We start from the raw sequence: 15,755 nt of genomic DNA, 5'->3' as shown, positions 1-15,755 counted from the left end.
GGCTGCCTATAGTGTGTGTTTGATAGGATCAGGATTGCGGTCAGTAAAGTTCCCACATTCCCAGAGCTTGTCCTTATTTTGGTTTACTTATCAGGTCAGTTCATGTGTTCCTAACCACCAGAACCATAACAGTACAGCAGGCCTGTAAAGTGTTAATGCATCGCAAAAGAGGGATAAGAGAAGCTCTGAGGTTTTTTTTTTCCTCTGCAGTGTTTTTAGCCTCTCTCCTCCCCTTAATCTCTGGGTGGTTCAGGACTCAGCTGCAGATATGGACGTTCAAGGTCTGTCCTCTTGTGTGGATCAGCTCGCTACAAGGATACAAAGCATTCAGGATTATGTAATTCACAGTCCTATGTCTGAACCTAAAATACCAATTCCTGAGCTGTTCTCTGGAGATAGATCTAGGTTTTTGAATTTCAAAAATAATTGCAAATTGTTTCTTTCTCTGAGACCTCGTTCCTCTGGTGACCCTGCTCAGCAAGTTAAAATTATTATTTCTTTGTTACGTGGTGACCCTCAAGATTGGGCATTCTCCCTGGCGCCAGGAGATCCTGCATTGCTAAATGTGGATGCGTTTTTTATGGCGCTTGGATTGCTTTATGAGGAACCTAATCTAGTGGACCAGGCAGAAAAGATTTTGCTGGCTCTCTCTCAGGGTCAGGATGAAGCAGAGGTTTACTGTCAGAAGTTTAGGAAGTGGTCTGTGCTCACTCAATGGAATGAGTGTGCCCTGGCAGCGATTTTCAGAAAGGGTCTTTCTGAAGCCCTTAAGGATGTTATAGTGGGGTTCCCCACGCCTGCGGGTCTGAATGAGTCAATGTCTTTGGCCATTCAGATTGATCGGCGTTTGCGGGAGCGCAAACCTGTGCACCATCTGGCGGTGTTTTCTGAACAGAAGCCCGAGTCTATGCAATGTGACAGGATTCTGACCAGAATTGAACGGTAAGATCACAGACGTCAGAATGGGTTGTGCTTTTACTGTGGTGACTCCACTCATGTTATCTCTGACTGTTCTAAGCGCACAAAAAGGTTCGCTAAGTCTGTCACCATTGGTACTGTACAGCCTAAATTCATTTTGTCTGTTACTTTGATTTGCTCTCTGTCATCCTACTCTGTTATGGCTTTTGTGGATTCAGGCGCTGTCCTGAATATGATGGATTTGTCATTTGCCAGGCGCTGTGGTTTTATCTTGGAGCCATTGCAATTCCCTATTCCACTAAAGGGAATTGATGCTACGCCATTGGCCAAGAATAAGCCTCAGTACTGGACTCAAGTGACTATGTGTACGACTCCTGCACATCAGGAGGTTATTCACTTTCTGGTCTTACATAATTTGCATGATGTTGTCGTGTTGGGTCTGCCATGGCTGCAGGTTCATAATCCAGTCCTGGATTGGAAAGCAATGTCGGTGTCAAGTTGGGGTTGTCAAGGGGTACATGGCGATGTTCCTTTGGTGTCAATTGCTTCTTCTACTCCTTCTGAAGTCTCTGAATTTTTGTCGGATTACCAGGATGTATTTGATGAGCCCAAATCCAGTGCCCTACCTCCTCATAGGGATTGTGATTGTGCTATAAATTTGATTCCTGGTAGTAAGTTCCCTAAGGGTTGACTTTTTAATTTATCTGTACCAGAACATACCGCTATGCGGACTTATATAAAGGAGTCTTTGGAGAAAGGGCATATTCGTCCGTCCTCGTCACCTTTGGGTGCAGGGTTCTTTTTTGTGGTCAAGAAGGATGGTTCTCTGAGACCCTGTATAGATTATCGCCTTCTAAATAAAATTACGGTCAAATTTCAGTACCCTTTGCCTCTGCTGTCCGATCTGTTTGCTCGGATTAGGGGGGCCAGTTGGTTCACCAAGATAGATCTTCGAGGAGCTTATAATCTTGTGCGTATAAAGCAGGGCGATGAATGGAAAACAGCATTTAATACGCCCGAAGGTCATTTTGAGTACTTGGTGATGCCTTTTGGGCTTTCTAATGCCCCTTCCGTGTTTCAGTCCTTCATGCACGACATCTTCCGAGAGTATCTGGATAGATTTATGATTGTGTACCTGGATGATATTTTGGTCTTTTCTGATGATTGGGAGTCTCATGTGAAGCAGGTCAGGTGTTATGACCCCAATGGCGAGGGTCTCAGAGATATCAGCAAGTCTGCGAAGTACAAAAATCCAGCTCATAGGGCAGTGGTAACTGGGTTGACCATATATCTACTCCTAACGCCAACACTAGAAGTAGCCGGGGAACATGCCTACGTTGGTCGCTAGATGTCTCGCGCCAGCCGGAGGACTAACTACCCCTAGAAGAGGAAAACAAAGACCTCTCTTGCCTCCAGAGAATAGACCCCAAAGGTTGGATACAAGCCCCCCACAAATAATAACGGTGAGGTAAGAGGAAATGACAAACACAGAGATGAACTAGGTTTAGCAAAGAGAGGCCCACTCACTAATAGCAGAATGTAGTAAGATAACTTATATGGTCAACGAAAACCCTAACAAAAATCCACACTGGAGATTCAAGAACCCCCGAACCGTCTAACGGCCCGGGGGGAGAACTCCAGCCTCCCTAGAGCTTCCAGCAAGGACAGGATACAGATTATGTACAAGCTGGACAAAAATGCAAACAAAAACAATAGCAAAAAAGCAAGAAAGCAGACTTAGCTTAATCAAGCAGGAACCAGGATCAGTAGACAAGAGCACTACAGATTAGCTCTGATATCAACGTTGCCAGGCATTGAACTGAAGGTCCAGGGAGCTAATATAGCAACACCCCTGACCTAACGACCCAGGTGAGCATACAAGGGATGATAGACATACCCAGAGTAAAAACACTAGTAGCCACTAGAGGGAGCCAAAAGGTAAATTCACAACAGTACCCCCCCCCCTTAGTGAGGGGTCACCGAACCCTCACCAAGACCACCAGGGCGATCAGGATGAGCGGCGTGAAAGGCGCGAACTAAATCGGCCGCATGCACATCAGAGGCGACCACCCAGGAATTATCCTCCTGACCATAGCCCTTCCACTTGACCAGGTACTGAAGCCTCCGCCTGGAGAGACGAGAATCTAAGATCTTCTCCACCACGTACTCCAACTCGCCCTCAACCAACACTGGAGCAGGAGGCTCAGCAGAAGGAACCACAGGCACAACGTACCGCCGCAACAAGGACCTATGAAATACGTTGTGAATGGCAAACGACACCGGAAGATCCAGGCGAAAGGATACAGGATTAAGGATCTCCAATATCTTGTAAGGACCAATGAATCGAGGCTTAAATTTGGGAGAGGAGACCTTCATAGGAACAAATCGAGAAGACAGCCATACCAAATCCCCAACACGAAGTCGGGGACCCACACCGCGGCGGCGATTGGCAAAACGCTGAGCCTTCTCCTGTGACAACTTCAAGTTGTCCACCACATGATTCCAGATCCGCTGCAACCTATCCACCACAGAATCCACTCCAGGACAGTCAGAAGGCTCCACATGTCCCGAGGAAAAACGAGGATGGAAACCAGAGTTGCAGAAAAATGGCGAAACCAAGGTGGCAGAACTAGCCCGATTATTAAGGGCAAATTCAGCCAACGGCAAGAAGGTCACCCAATCATCCTGATCAGAAGAGACAAAACACCTCAAATACGCCTCCAGAGTCTGATTAGTTCGTTCCGTTTGTCCGTTAGTCTGTGGATGAAAAGCGGACGAAAACGACAAATCAATGCCCATCCTACCACAAAAGGATCGCCAGAACCTGGAAACAAACTGGGATCCTCTGTCCGACACAATATTCTCAGGAATGCCGTGCAAACGAACCACGTTCTGGAAGAACACAGGAACCAGATCAGCAGAGGAAGGCAGCTTAGGCAAAGGAACCAGATGGACCATCTTGGAGAAACGATCACATATCACCCAGATGACAGACATGCCTTTAGACACCGGGAGATCCGAAATGAAATCCATAGAGATGTGTGTCCAAGGTCTCTTCGGGACAGGCAAGGGCAAGAGCAACCCGCTGGCACGAGAACAGCAAGGCTTAGCTCGAGCACAAGTACCGCAGGACTGCACAAATGACCGCACATCCCTTGACAAGGAAGGCCACCAAAAGGACCTGGCCACCAGATCTCTGATGCCAAAAATTCCCGGGTGCCCTGCCAACACTGAGGAATGAACCTCGGAAATGACTCTGCTGGTCCATTTAGCAGGCACAAACAATCTGTCAGGTGGACAAGAGTCAGGCCTACCAGCCTGAAATCTCTGCAACACACGTCGCAGATCTGGAGAAATCGCTGACAAGATAATTCCTTCCTTAAGAATACCCTCAGGTTCAGCGACTCTAGGAGCATCAGGCACAAAGCTCCTAGACAGAGCATCGGCCTTCACATTCTTAGAACCTGGTAAATACGAGACCACAAAGTCAAAACGGGAGAAAAACAATGACCAGCGGGCCTGTCTAGGATTCAGGCGTTTAGCAGACTCGAGATACATCAAATTTTTGTGATCAGTCAAGACCACCACCCGATGCTTAGCACCCTCGAGCCAATGACGCCACTCCTCAAATGCCCACTTCATGGCCAATAACTCCCGATTGCCCACATCATAATTTCGCTCTGCCGGCGAAAACTTCCTAGAGAAAAAGGCACAAGGTCTCATAGTAGAGCAACCAGGGCCTCTCTGTGACAAAACGGCCCCTGCCCCAATCTCCGAAGCATCCACCTCAACCTGAAAGGGAAGTGAGACGTCAGGCTGGCACAAAACAGGCGCCGAAGTAAACCGGCGTTTCAACTCCTGGAAAGCCTCCACGGCAGCAGGAGCCCAGTTAGCTACATCAGAGCCTTTCTTGGTCATATCCGTCAGCGGTTTAACAACGCTAGAGAAATTTGCGATAAAACGACGGTAGAAGTTAGCAAAACCCAAGAACTTCTGAAGACTCTTAACTGACGAGGGTTGAGTCCAATCATGAATAGCTCGGACCTTGACTGGATCCATCTCCACAGCAGAAGGGGAAAAAATGAACCCCAAAAAGGGAACCTTCTGTACACCAAAGAGACACTTTGAGCCTTTTACAAACAAAGAATTTTCACGCAAAATCTCAAAAACCATCCTGACCTGCTCCACATGCGAGTCCCAATCATCAGAAAAAAACAGAATATCATCCAGATAAACAATCAAAAATTTATCCAGATACTTCCGGAAAATGTCATGCATGAAGGACTGAAAAACTGAAGGTGCATTAGAGAGCCCAAATGGCATCACCAAGTACTCAAAATGACCTTCGGGCGTATTGAATGCGGTTTTCCATTCATCGCCCTGCCTAATGCGCACAAGGTTGTACGCACCACGAAGGTCTATCTTGGTGAACCAGTTGGCACCTTTAATCCGGGCAAACAAATCTGACAACAATGGCAAAGGATACTGAAATTTGACAGTGATCTTATTTAAAAGCCGATAGTCAATACAAGGCCTCAAAGATCCGTCCTTTTTGGCCACAAAAAAGAATCCCGCACCAAGAGGGGAAGAAGAAGGACGGATATGCCCCTCCTCAAGAGACTCCTTGATATATGAACGCATCGCGGTATGTTCAGGTAACGACAAATTAAACAGTCTCCCCTTAGGAAACTTACTGCCAGGAATCAAATCTATTACACAGTCACATTCCCTATGAGGAGGCAGTGCACTGGACTTAGACTCGCTGAAGACATCCTGATAATCAGACAAATACGCCGGAACTTCCGAAGGCGTAGAAGAAGCAATAGACAAGGGCAGGGAATCTCCATGAATTCCATGGCAGCCCCAACTTGACACTGACATAGCCTTCCAGTCCAAGACTGGATTATGGGTCTGTAACCATGGCAAACCCAAAACAACCAAATCATGCATTTTATGCAGAACAAGAAAACGTATTACCTCCCGATGTTCGGGAGTCATGCACATGGTAACCTGTGTCCAAAACTGCGGTTTATTTTTTGCCAATGGCGTAGAATCAATACCCCTAAGAGGGATAGGATTTTCCAATGGCTCAAGAACAAATCCGCAGCGCTTGGCAAATGACAGATCCATAAGGCTCAGGGCCGCACCTGAGTCCACAAACGCCATGACAGGATACGATGACAGTGAGCAAATCAAAGTTACAGATAGAATAAATTTAGGTTGCAAATTACCAATGACGACCGGACTAACAACCTTAGTAAGACGTTTAGAGCATGCTGAGATAACATGTGTAGAATCACCACAGTAGTAACACAAGCCATTCTGGCGTCTATGAATTTTCCGCTCATTTCTAGTCAGGATTCTATCACATTGCATTAATTCAGGTGCCTGTTCAGACAACACCATGAGGGAATTTGCGGTTTTGCGCTCCCGCAACCGCCGGTCGATTTGAATAGCCAGGGCCATAGAATCATTCAGACCTGTGGGAATGGGAAAACCCACCATCACATTCTTAATGGCTTCAGAAAGACCATTTCTAAAATTTGCAGCCAATGCACACTCGTTCCACTGGGTCAGCACGGACCATTTCCGAAATTTTTGGCAATACACTTCAGCCTCGTCCTGGCCCTGAGACATAGCCAGCAAGGCTTTTTCTGCCTGAATCTCAAGATTGGGTTCCTCATAAAGCAAACCGAGCGCCAGAAAAAACGCATCAATATCAGCCAATGCCGGATCTCCTGGCGCCAGCGAGAAAGCCCAATCCTGAGGGTCGCCCCATAAAAAAGAAATAACAATTTTCACTTGCTGAGCGGAGTCTCCAGAGGAACAGGGTCTCAGGGACAAAAACAATTTACAATTATTCCTGAAATTTCTAAACTTAAATCGGTCTCCGGAAAACAGTTCAGGAATCGGTATCTTAGGTTCTGACATAGGATTTCTGGTAACATAATCTTGTATGCCCTGCACACGAGCAGCAAGCTGGCCCACACTTGTAATCAAGGTCTGGACATTCATGTCTGCAGCAATCACAAGCCACTCAGATGTAAAGGGGAAAAGAAAAAAAAAAATGAGAGAGAGAAAAAAAAACTCAGAACTTTCTTTCTTATAATCCCGCTTCTGCAATGCATTTAACATTTAATACTGGCCTGGCAAACTGTTATGACCCCAATGGCGAGGGTCTCAGAGATATCAGCAAGTCTGCGAAGTACAAAAATCCAGCTCATAGGGCAGTGGTAACTGGGTTGACCATATATCTACTCCTAACGCCAACACTAGAAGTAGCCGGGGAACATGCCTACGTTGGTCGCTAGATGTCTCGCGCCAGCCGGAGGACTAACTACCCCTAGAAGAGGAAAACAAAGACCTCTCTTGCCTCCAGAGAATAGACCCCAAAGGTTGGATACAAGCCCCCCACAAATAATAACGGTGAGGTAAGAGGAAATGACAAACACAGAGATGAACTAGGTTTAGCAAAGAGAGGCCCACTCACTAATAGCAGAATGTAGTAAAATAACTTATATGGTCAACGAAAACCCTAACAAAAATCCACACTGGAGATTCAAGAACCCCCGAACCGTCTAACGGCCCGGGGGGAGAACTCCAGCCTCCCTAGAGCTTCCAGCAAGGACAGGATACAGATTATGTACAAGCTGGACAAAAATGCAAACAAAAACAATAGCAAAAAAGCAAGAAAGCAGACTTAGCTTAATCAAGCAGGAACCAGGATCAGTAGACAAGAGCACTACAGATTAGCTCTGATATCAACGTTGCCAGGCATTGAACTGAAGGTCCAGGGAGCTAATATAGCAACACCCCTGACCTAACGACCCAGGTGAGCATACAAGGGATGATAGACATACCCAGAGTAAAAACACTAGTAGCCACTAGAGGGAGCCAAAAGGTAAATTCACAACAGTCAGGATGGTGTTTCAGGTCCTGCGTGCCAATACCTTGTTTGTGAAGGGCTCTAAATGTCTCTTTGGAGTCCAGAAGGTTTCCTTTTTGGGCTTTATTTTTTCCCCTTCTACTATCGAGATGGATCCAGTTAAAGTCCAGGCCATCTATGACTGGACTCAACCTACATCGGTGAATAGTCTTCAGAAGTTCTTGGGCTTTGCTAATGTTTACCGTCGCTTCATCACTAATTTTTCTAGTGTGGTTAAACCTTTGACGGATTTGACTAGAAAGGGTGCTGATGTGACGAATTGGTCTTCTGCGGCCGTTGAGGCCTTTCAGGAGCTGAAACGTCGGTTTTCTTCGGCTCCTGTCTTGCGTCAGCCTGATGTCTCTCTTCCCTTTCAGGTCGAGGTTGATGCTTCTGAGATTGGAGCAGGGGCTGTCTTGTCACAGAGAAGCTCTGATGGCTCGGTGATGAGACCATGTGCTTTCTTTTCTAGAAAGTTTTCGCCTGCCGAGCGGAATTATGATGTTGGTAATCGGGAGTTGTTGGCAATGAAGTGGGCATTCGAGGAGTGGCGACATTGGCTTGAGGGAGCCAAGCATCGCGTGGTGGTCTTGACGGATCACAAGAATTTGATTTATCTCGAGTCTGCCAAGCGGTTAAATCCTAGACAGGCTCGATGGTCGCTGTTTTTCTCCCGTTTTGATTTCGTGGTTTCGTACCTTCCGGGCTCAAAGAATGTGAAGGCTGATGCCCTTTCTAGGAGTTTTGTGCCCGACTCTCCGGGAGTTTCTGAGCCGGCTGGTATCCTCAGAGAGGGGGTGATTTTGTCTGCCATCTCCCCTGATTTGCGGCGGGTGCTGCAGGAATTTCAGGCCAATAGACCTGACCGTTGTCCACCGGAGAGACTGTTTGTCCCAGATAGATGGACCAGTAGAGTTATTTCCGAGGTTCATTCTTCGGTGTTGGCGGGTCATCCTGGGATTTTTGGTACCAGGGATCTGGTGGCCAGGTCCTTTTGGTGGCCTTCCTTGTCGCGGGATGTGCGTTCCTTTGTACAGTCCTGTGGGATTTGTGCTCGGGCCAAGCCTTGCTGTTCTCGTGCCAGTGGATTGCTTGTGCCTTTGCCTGTCCCGAAGAGGCCTTGGACGCATATTTCCATGGATTTTATTTCGGATCTTCCAGTCTCTCAGAGAATGTCTGTCATCTGGGTGGTGTGTGATCGTTTTTCTAAAATGGTCCATTTGGTGCCCTTGCCTAAGTTGCCCTCCTCCTCTGATTTGGTTCCGCTGTTTTTTCAGAATGTGGTTCGTTTACATGGTATTCCGGAGAACATTGTGTCTGACAGAGGATCCCAGTTTGTGTCCAGATTTTGGCGGTCCTTTTGTGCTAAGATGGGCATTGATTTGTCTTTTTCTTCGGCCTTCCATCCTCATACAAATGGCCAAACCGAACGAACTAATCAGACCTTGGAAGCCTATCTGAGATGTTTTGTTTCTGCTGATCAGGATGATTGGGTGACTTTTTTGCCATTGGCTGAGTTCGCCCTCAATAATCGGGCTAGTTCTGCTACTTTGGTTTCGCCTTTTTTTTGTAATTCTGGTTTTCATCCTCGTTTTTCCTCGGGTCAGGTTGAGCCTTCTGACTGTCCTGGGGTGGATTCTGTGGTGGATAGGTTGCAGCAGATTTGGAACCACGTAGTGGACAATTTGACGTTGTCACAGGAGAAGGCTCAGCGCTTTGCTAATTGCCGTCGCTGTGTGGGTCCCCGACTTCGTGTGGGGGATTTGGTATGGTTGTCATCTCGTTACGTTCCTATGAAGGTTTCCTCTCCTAAGTTTAAGCCTCGTTTCATCGGTCCTTATAAAATTTCAGAAATCCTCAATCCTGTGTCATTTCGTTTGGACCTCCCAGCATCTTTTGCCATTCATAATGTGTTCCATAGGTCATTGTTGCGGAGGTATGTGGTGCCTGTGGTTCCTTCTGTTGATCCTCCTGCTCCGGTGTTGGTTGAGGGAGAATTGGAGTATGTGGTGGAGAAGATCTTGGATTCTCGTATTTCGAGACGGAAGCTTCAGTACTCGGTTAAATGGAAGGGCTATGGTCAGGAGGATAATTCCTGGGTTGTTGCCTCTGATGTCCATGCTGCCGATTTGGTTCATGCCTTTCATTTGGCTCGTCCTGATCGGCCTGGGGGCTCTGGTGAGGGTTCGGTGACCCCTCCTCAAGGGGGGGGGGTACTGTTGTGAATTCCATTCTCGGGCTCCCTCCTGTGGTCATGAGTGGTACTTTGTGAGTTCTGTTCTTGGGCTCCCTCTGGTGGCTTTGAGTGTTACGGCTGGTCTGTAGCTGGACTCCAGCTGCCTCGTTTCCTGCTAGGCTTGCTGCCTATTTAATTCCACCTGGACCTTTACTTGTTGCCTGCTGTCGTTGTATTCAGTACTGGTTCAGATCTCTCTGGGACTTCCCTTGTGACCTGTCTCCTCATGGAGAAGCTAAGTTCATACTAGTCCATTTTTGCTCATTGCTTTTTGAAAATGTTTCTCAGTATATGATGAGTTCAGTCCAGCTTGCTTATATGCTATTTGATTGCTAGCTGGAAGCTCTGGGGTGCGGAGTTGCGCCCCTCACATCGTGAGTCGGTGTGGGGGTCTTTTTGTATTCTCTGCGTGGATAATTTTTGTAGTATTTTATACTGACCGCACAGATTCCTTGCTATCTTCTGACTATTTAGTTACTAGTGGGCCTCATTTGCTAAAACCTATTTTCATTTCTATGTTTGTGTTTCCCCCTTAACTCACCGTTATTATTTGTGGGGGCTGCCTACTCTTTGGGGAAAATTTCTCTGAGGCAAGTGAGGCTTTGTTTCTCTCTAGGGGTAGCTAGTTTCTCAGGCTATGAAGAGGCGTCTAGGCCGAGTCAGGTACGCTCCACGGCTGCCTATAGTGTGTGTTTGATAGGATCAGGATTGCGGTCAGTAAAGTTCCCACATTCCCAGAGCTTGTCCTTATTTTGGTTTACTTATCAGGTCAGTTCATGTGTTCCTAACCACCAGAACCATAACAAGCAAGCATGGGAGTCTTGTTCTTTTAAGGTTAGGTATCTTGGCAACGATCCGGGCTAGAGATATAAGGATTATATATTCCGATGTCCATCGAGAGATCTATAGCTCACTGAAATCGCTAGGAGCTAAACCCACAGAGTACAAGAAGTGGGTTCCTCCGTAAGCGGGTCATGTAACTACGCAGTGTTAACACTTAAAAGATTCCCCCCGATGTGGTGCACATCCTGATAATTGTGTCGTTCTTATACGAGGTTCATACAGCGAGCTAGGTATAAAAATAGTTTGTCATAACTCTAAGAAAGGGGAGGATTCAGCCCCTGAGTGAGGTCACCACAGGGGGAGTGCCTTGGTTTTGGGCTGGGAGATAACTGAGTGGGACATAAGTCTTCCAGGGTCTTTTGTCCGGGGTCTAGCTGCTAGATAGATGTGTGATATGCATCTTGATGTGTCCCCCTGAGCACATGGTCAGCCATGAGATGAAATGATCTGAACAAAATGTAAGTGTTTTTTCAACTTTAATCCCATTTTATTTGTAACTGTACTGTACATACGATACTTGTCTTCTTTATAATATCTTTTTATTCTTCTGTAAACACTGCCTACCTTTTTTGGAGTAAAATATATAAAATTACTAGCTTTGTCTCTCCTTGCTCTATAACGAACTGTCACGTCCTCTGAAGTGAATTACGCTACTAATCTGGATTGGCTCCGGACCCGTTAATATTTAAGAAATCTGAGCTGGTGGCAGAGGATTTGTCCTGTGCGTTTGGGAGGCTTTGTAGCGACTGGCGGCATTGATAATTATTGTTCCCGCCTGAGTGGGAGTAGTTATATCGCCCTCGCTGCAGTGTGCCCAATAGCCAGTACAAAGTAAGGCAGTCTTTCTGGCGACTAATTATCCTATGTTCAGTACCCTGACTGACCTGAGGGTAAGGGGTGCCAGAGAGCTGCAAGTTCCAAGTCGGAACTAGGAAGTGGGATATACAGGTCCTTCTCAAAAAATTAGCATATAGTGTTAAATTTCATTATTTACCATAATGTAATGATTACAATTAAACTTTCATATATTATAGATTCATTATCCACCAACTGAAATTTGTTAGGTCTTTTATTGTTTTAATACTGATGATTTTGGCATACAACTCCTGATAACCCAAAAAACCTGTCTCAATAAATTAGCACATCAAGAAAAGGTTCTCTAAACGACCTATTACCCTAATCTTCTGAATCAACTAATTAATTCTAAACACATGCAAAAGATACCTGAGGCTTTTAAAAACTCCCTGCCTGGTTCATTACTCAAAACCCCCATCATGGGTAAGACTAGCGACCTGACAGATGTCAAGAAGGCCATCATTGACACCCTCAAGCAAGAGGGTAAGACCCAGAAAGAAATTTCTCAACAAATAGGCTGTTCCCAGAGTGCTGTATCAAGGCACCTCAATGGTAAGTCTGTTGGAAGGCAAAAATGTGGCAGAAAACGCTGTACAACGAGAAGAGGTGACCGGACCCTGAGGAAGATTGTGGAGAAGGACCGATTCCAGACCTTGGGGAACCTGAGGAAGCAGTGGACTGAGTCTGGTGTGGAAACATCCAGAGCCACTGTGCACAGGCGTGTGCAGGAAATGGGCTACAGGTGCCGCATTCCCCAGGTAAAGCCACTTTTGAACCATAAACAGCGGCAGAAGCGCCTGACCTGGGCTACAGATAAGCAGCACTGGACTGTTGCTAAGTGGTCCCAAGTACTTTTTTCTGATGAAAGCAAATTTTGCATGTCATTCGGAAATCAAGGTGCCAGAGTCTGGAGGAAGACTGGGGAGAAGGAAATGCCAAAATGCCTGAAGTCCAGTGTCAAGTACCCACAGTCAGTGATGGTGTGGGGTGCCATGTCAGCTGCTGGTGTTGGTCCACTGTGTTTCATCAAGGGCAGGGTCAATGCAGCTAGCTATCAGGAGATTTTGGAGCACTTCATGCTTCCATCGGCTGAAATGCTTTATGGAGATGAAGATTTCATTTTTCAGCACGACCTGGCACCTGCTCACAGTGCCAAAACCACTGGTAAATGGTTTACTGACCATGGTATTACTGTGCTCAATTGGCCTGCCAACTCTCCTGACCTGAACCCCATAGAGAATCTGTGGGATATTGTGAAGAGAAAGTTGAGAGACGCAAGACCCAACACTCTGGATGAGCTTAAGGCCGCTATTGAAGCATCCTGGGCCTCCATAACATCTCAGCAGTGTCACAGGCTGATTGCCTCCATGCCACGCCGCATTGAAGCAGTCATTTCTGCCAAAGGATTCCCGACCAAGTATTGAGTGCATAACTGAACATTATTATTTGATGTTTTTTTTGTTTGTTATTAAAAAACACTTTTATTTGATTGGACGGGTGAAATATGCTAATTTATTGAGACAGGTTTTTTGGGTTATCAGGAGTTGTATGCCAAAATCATCAGTATTAAAACAATAAAAGACCTGACAAATTTCAGTTGGTGGATAATGAATCTATAATATATGAAAGTTTAATTGTAATCATTACATTATGGTAAATAATGAAATTTAACACTATATGCTAATTTTTTGAGAAGGACCTGTAGATAAATCCCTTTCAGAAGGCACCAGGGGAAACCAAACAACCCTGGTTCATGACAAATTGGTGTGAGTGGTGGGGATGATAAAGGTATCCTCCCCGTGAACCGTGACACCTGTACTGTGAAATGCAGCTAGAAGTTAGCATTAAAAAATATATATAAAACAACCGCCTGATATGAACATAGCCTAAAGGAAAGAATTACTCTCCCCAACTGTCTCTCTCCTTCCCTGTGTCTTTCTCTTTCCCTGTCTTCTCTCTCTTTAACACTTTTTCTTTAATTCCCCCCTTATTTCATTCTGTTTCCCTCTTTTGTATGTCCCTTTCCTTTCTCTCTTCCCGTCTCTCCTTTTGTATCTGTCCCTATCTCCTCTGTCCTGCAGGCATAGCAGAGCGGAGCACAACAGATCGGAGCATAGCAGGGCTGAGCAGAGCGGAGCATAGCTGAGCGGAGCTGTGTTAGAACAGCTGTCAGAGCAATGAGTTTGCAGTGAGGGGTCTGAGGGATGTGTCATTACTCGGGGTCATTTGGGTCATCTACTTGTCATTAGGGTCTTTAGGTGCATCTTCAGCTGGTATCAGTGGGATCTTCAGAGCATTTGGCAGAATGACGAGGCGGCCATGAGTGTCTTCTACCTCATATAGGTATTAGGTAATCTGCGCATGCTCAACCAATAGCATTACAGCTACTGGAGAAAGATCCAGTGACACCAGAGGTAAGCAGATCCCTGCGGGCGTGATTAGGGTGATAGCTGCAGCTCAGCGCAGATTTACATGATTAATTCTAGACGTACAGAAAACTGACAGCACATAACGATTTTGTGGCAATAGACCGATGAAACATTGCTTTATGTCCTTGGCTTCATTCACCAGCAAGGACAGTAGGATAACGGTAGATGGAAGGATTCTTTACAGTAAGGGGATGTGAGGAGACAAGAACCTGTCTGTGATCACAATGATCCAACTTCATGACAGATATTGGGAAGTTGATGTCATTTTGACCTTTTTACCGTCCTCCCGCTCCAGGTGCAGATAATAAGTGGGGTACATGCCCCGGTCCATGCCCTTCTTGTCTCTGGTAATCCGGCACTTAATGGTGACCCCCTGGGGAGCCGGCCGCATCGAAAACTCCTCCAGGTCTTCCACATCGATGGGGGGCTCGTTGGTGGCAGGGCTGGGGGCTGACGCCGTCTCCTGTGGGGGGACACACTGATAGAGACTGATCTGAGAAATATCCCCCAAGTCCTCGGCCCCCCAGATCTAGCAATCTGATGGCCACCGCTCAGCGCCCACAGAGGTTGTTAAAGATCACACACAGGTGCGTCTCACAAAATGAGAATATCATTAAAAAGTGAATTTATTTAAGTTCTTCAATACAAAAAGTGAATCTGCCATATTCTACAGTCATCACATACAGGAGCCGGCCAAGTATTGAGGGCATTTACTGAACAGACGTTTCAGTAGGGAACATTCCGGATTTTACAATCATTTTTCATGCTGGTGTTATAAAGTATTCTAATTTACTGAGATAATGACTTTTGGGTTTTCATTGGCTGTAAGCCATAATCATCAACATTAACAGAAATAAACACGTGGAATAGATGACTCTGTGTGTAATGAATATAGAATACGAGATTCACTTTTTTGATGATATTCACATTTTATGAGAAGCACTTGTATCTCTGACCCTCGGGGAAGGATTCTCGCGGCGTGGAGCAGACGCCGTCCATGGAATTTACGGACCTTATTGGATTTCTTGCTGGTGGCGGAGCCCGGTCTGGTGTTACTGTTCAGCTGGGACGAACTTGAACTGTCCTCATCCTCCTCATCCTCTTCTTCATCGAAGTTCATGCTGCTGGATATTCCTGCGGATAAAATCAGAGAGCGACTGATGACACCCGGGGGCGAGCGGAGCGGCCGGCACGGACTGCCCCGTCGGGCTCCTCACCTTTCTTCTGCATGGTCGCCCTCAGGTCCTGCTTGCTCTGTGGTTGACCGACGCTCGGCGTTTCTGCTTCGTCCTCATCATGGCTGGACTGGCTGACGGTTAATATCTGGACGTGGCTCCCTGTGTCCGTGGCCTCATCCTGGAAAGCTGCTGCGGGACCATCGATACCTGAGGGGGCAGACACCGGCAGTGAGTGGGTGCAGAACCACCAGGCAGCAGAGACAGGACAAGGGTGAGGGTTTCCTGACGCCAATCAATGGGCGTCCATTAGAGCGGGCCGTCATAGAAAACACCACAGAATGGCCCCCCGAAAAGAGAAGGAAATCACTGCA

General features: G+C 46.5%; 1 protein-coding gene across 4 annotated transcripts in view; it reads right to left on the bottom strand.

Annotated features, from left to right (window-relative positions):
* TUB (TUB bipartite transcription factor) overlaps positions 1-15,755 on the bottom strand; it is a 244,586-nt gene that overhangs the window by 40,529 nt on the left and 188,302 nt on the right. For all 4 annotated transcript variants that reach the window (XM_077286610.1, XM_077286612.1, XM_077286611.1 and 1 more), the window contains 3 exons: positions 15,424-15,591; positions 15,219-15,340; positions 14,478-14,669 (listed from right to left, as the gene is read on the bottom strand). In XM_077286610.1, the coding sequence (XP_077142725.1) occupies positions 14,478-14,669; positions 15,219-15,340; positions 15,424-15,591 (482 nt within the window). The remainder of the gene's footprint in view (positions 1-14,477; positions 14,670-15,218; positions 15,341-15,423; positions 15,592-15,755) is intronic.

Source organism: Ranitomeya variabilis, chromosome 2 (assembly GCF_051348905.1).
Source record: "Ranitomeya variabilis isolate aRanVar5 chromosome 2, aRanVar5.hap1, whole genome shotgun sequence".
NCBI lineage: Eukaryota > Metazoa > Chordata > Amphibia > Anura > Dendrobatidae > Ranitomeya > Ranitomeya variabilis.
The sequence above is the reverse complement of the archived record's forward strand: the minus strand, read 5'-3'. Positions and strand labels throughout refer to the sequence as shown.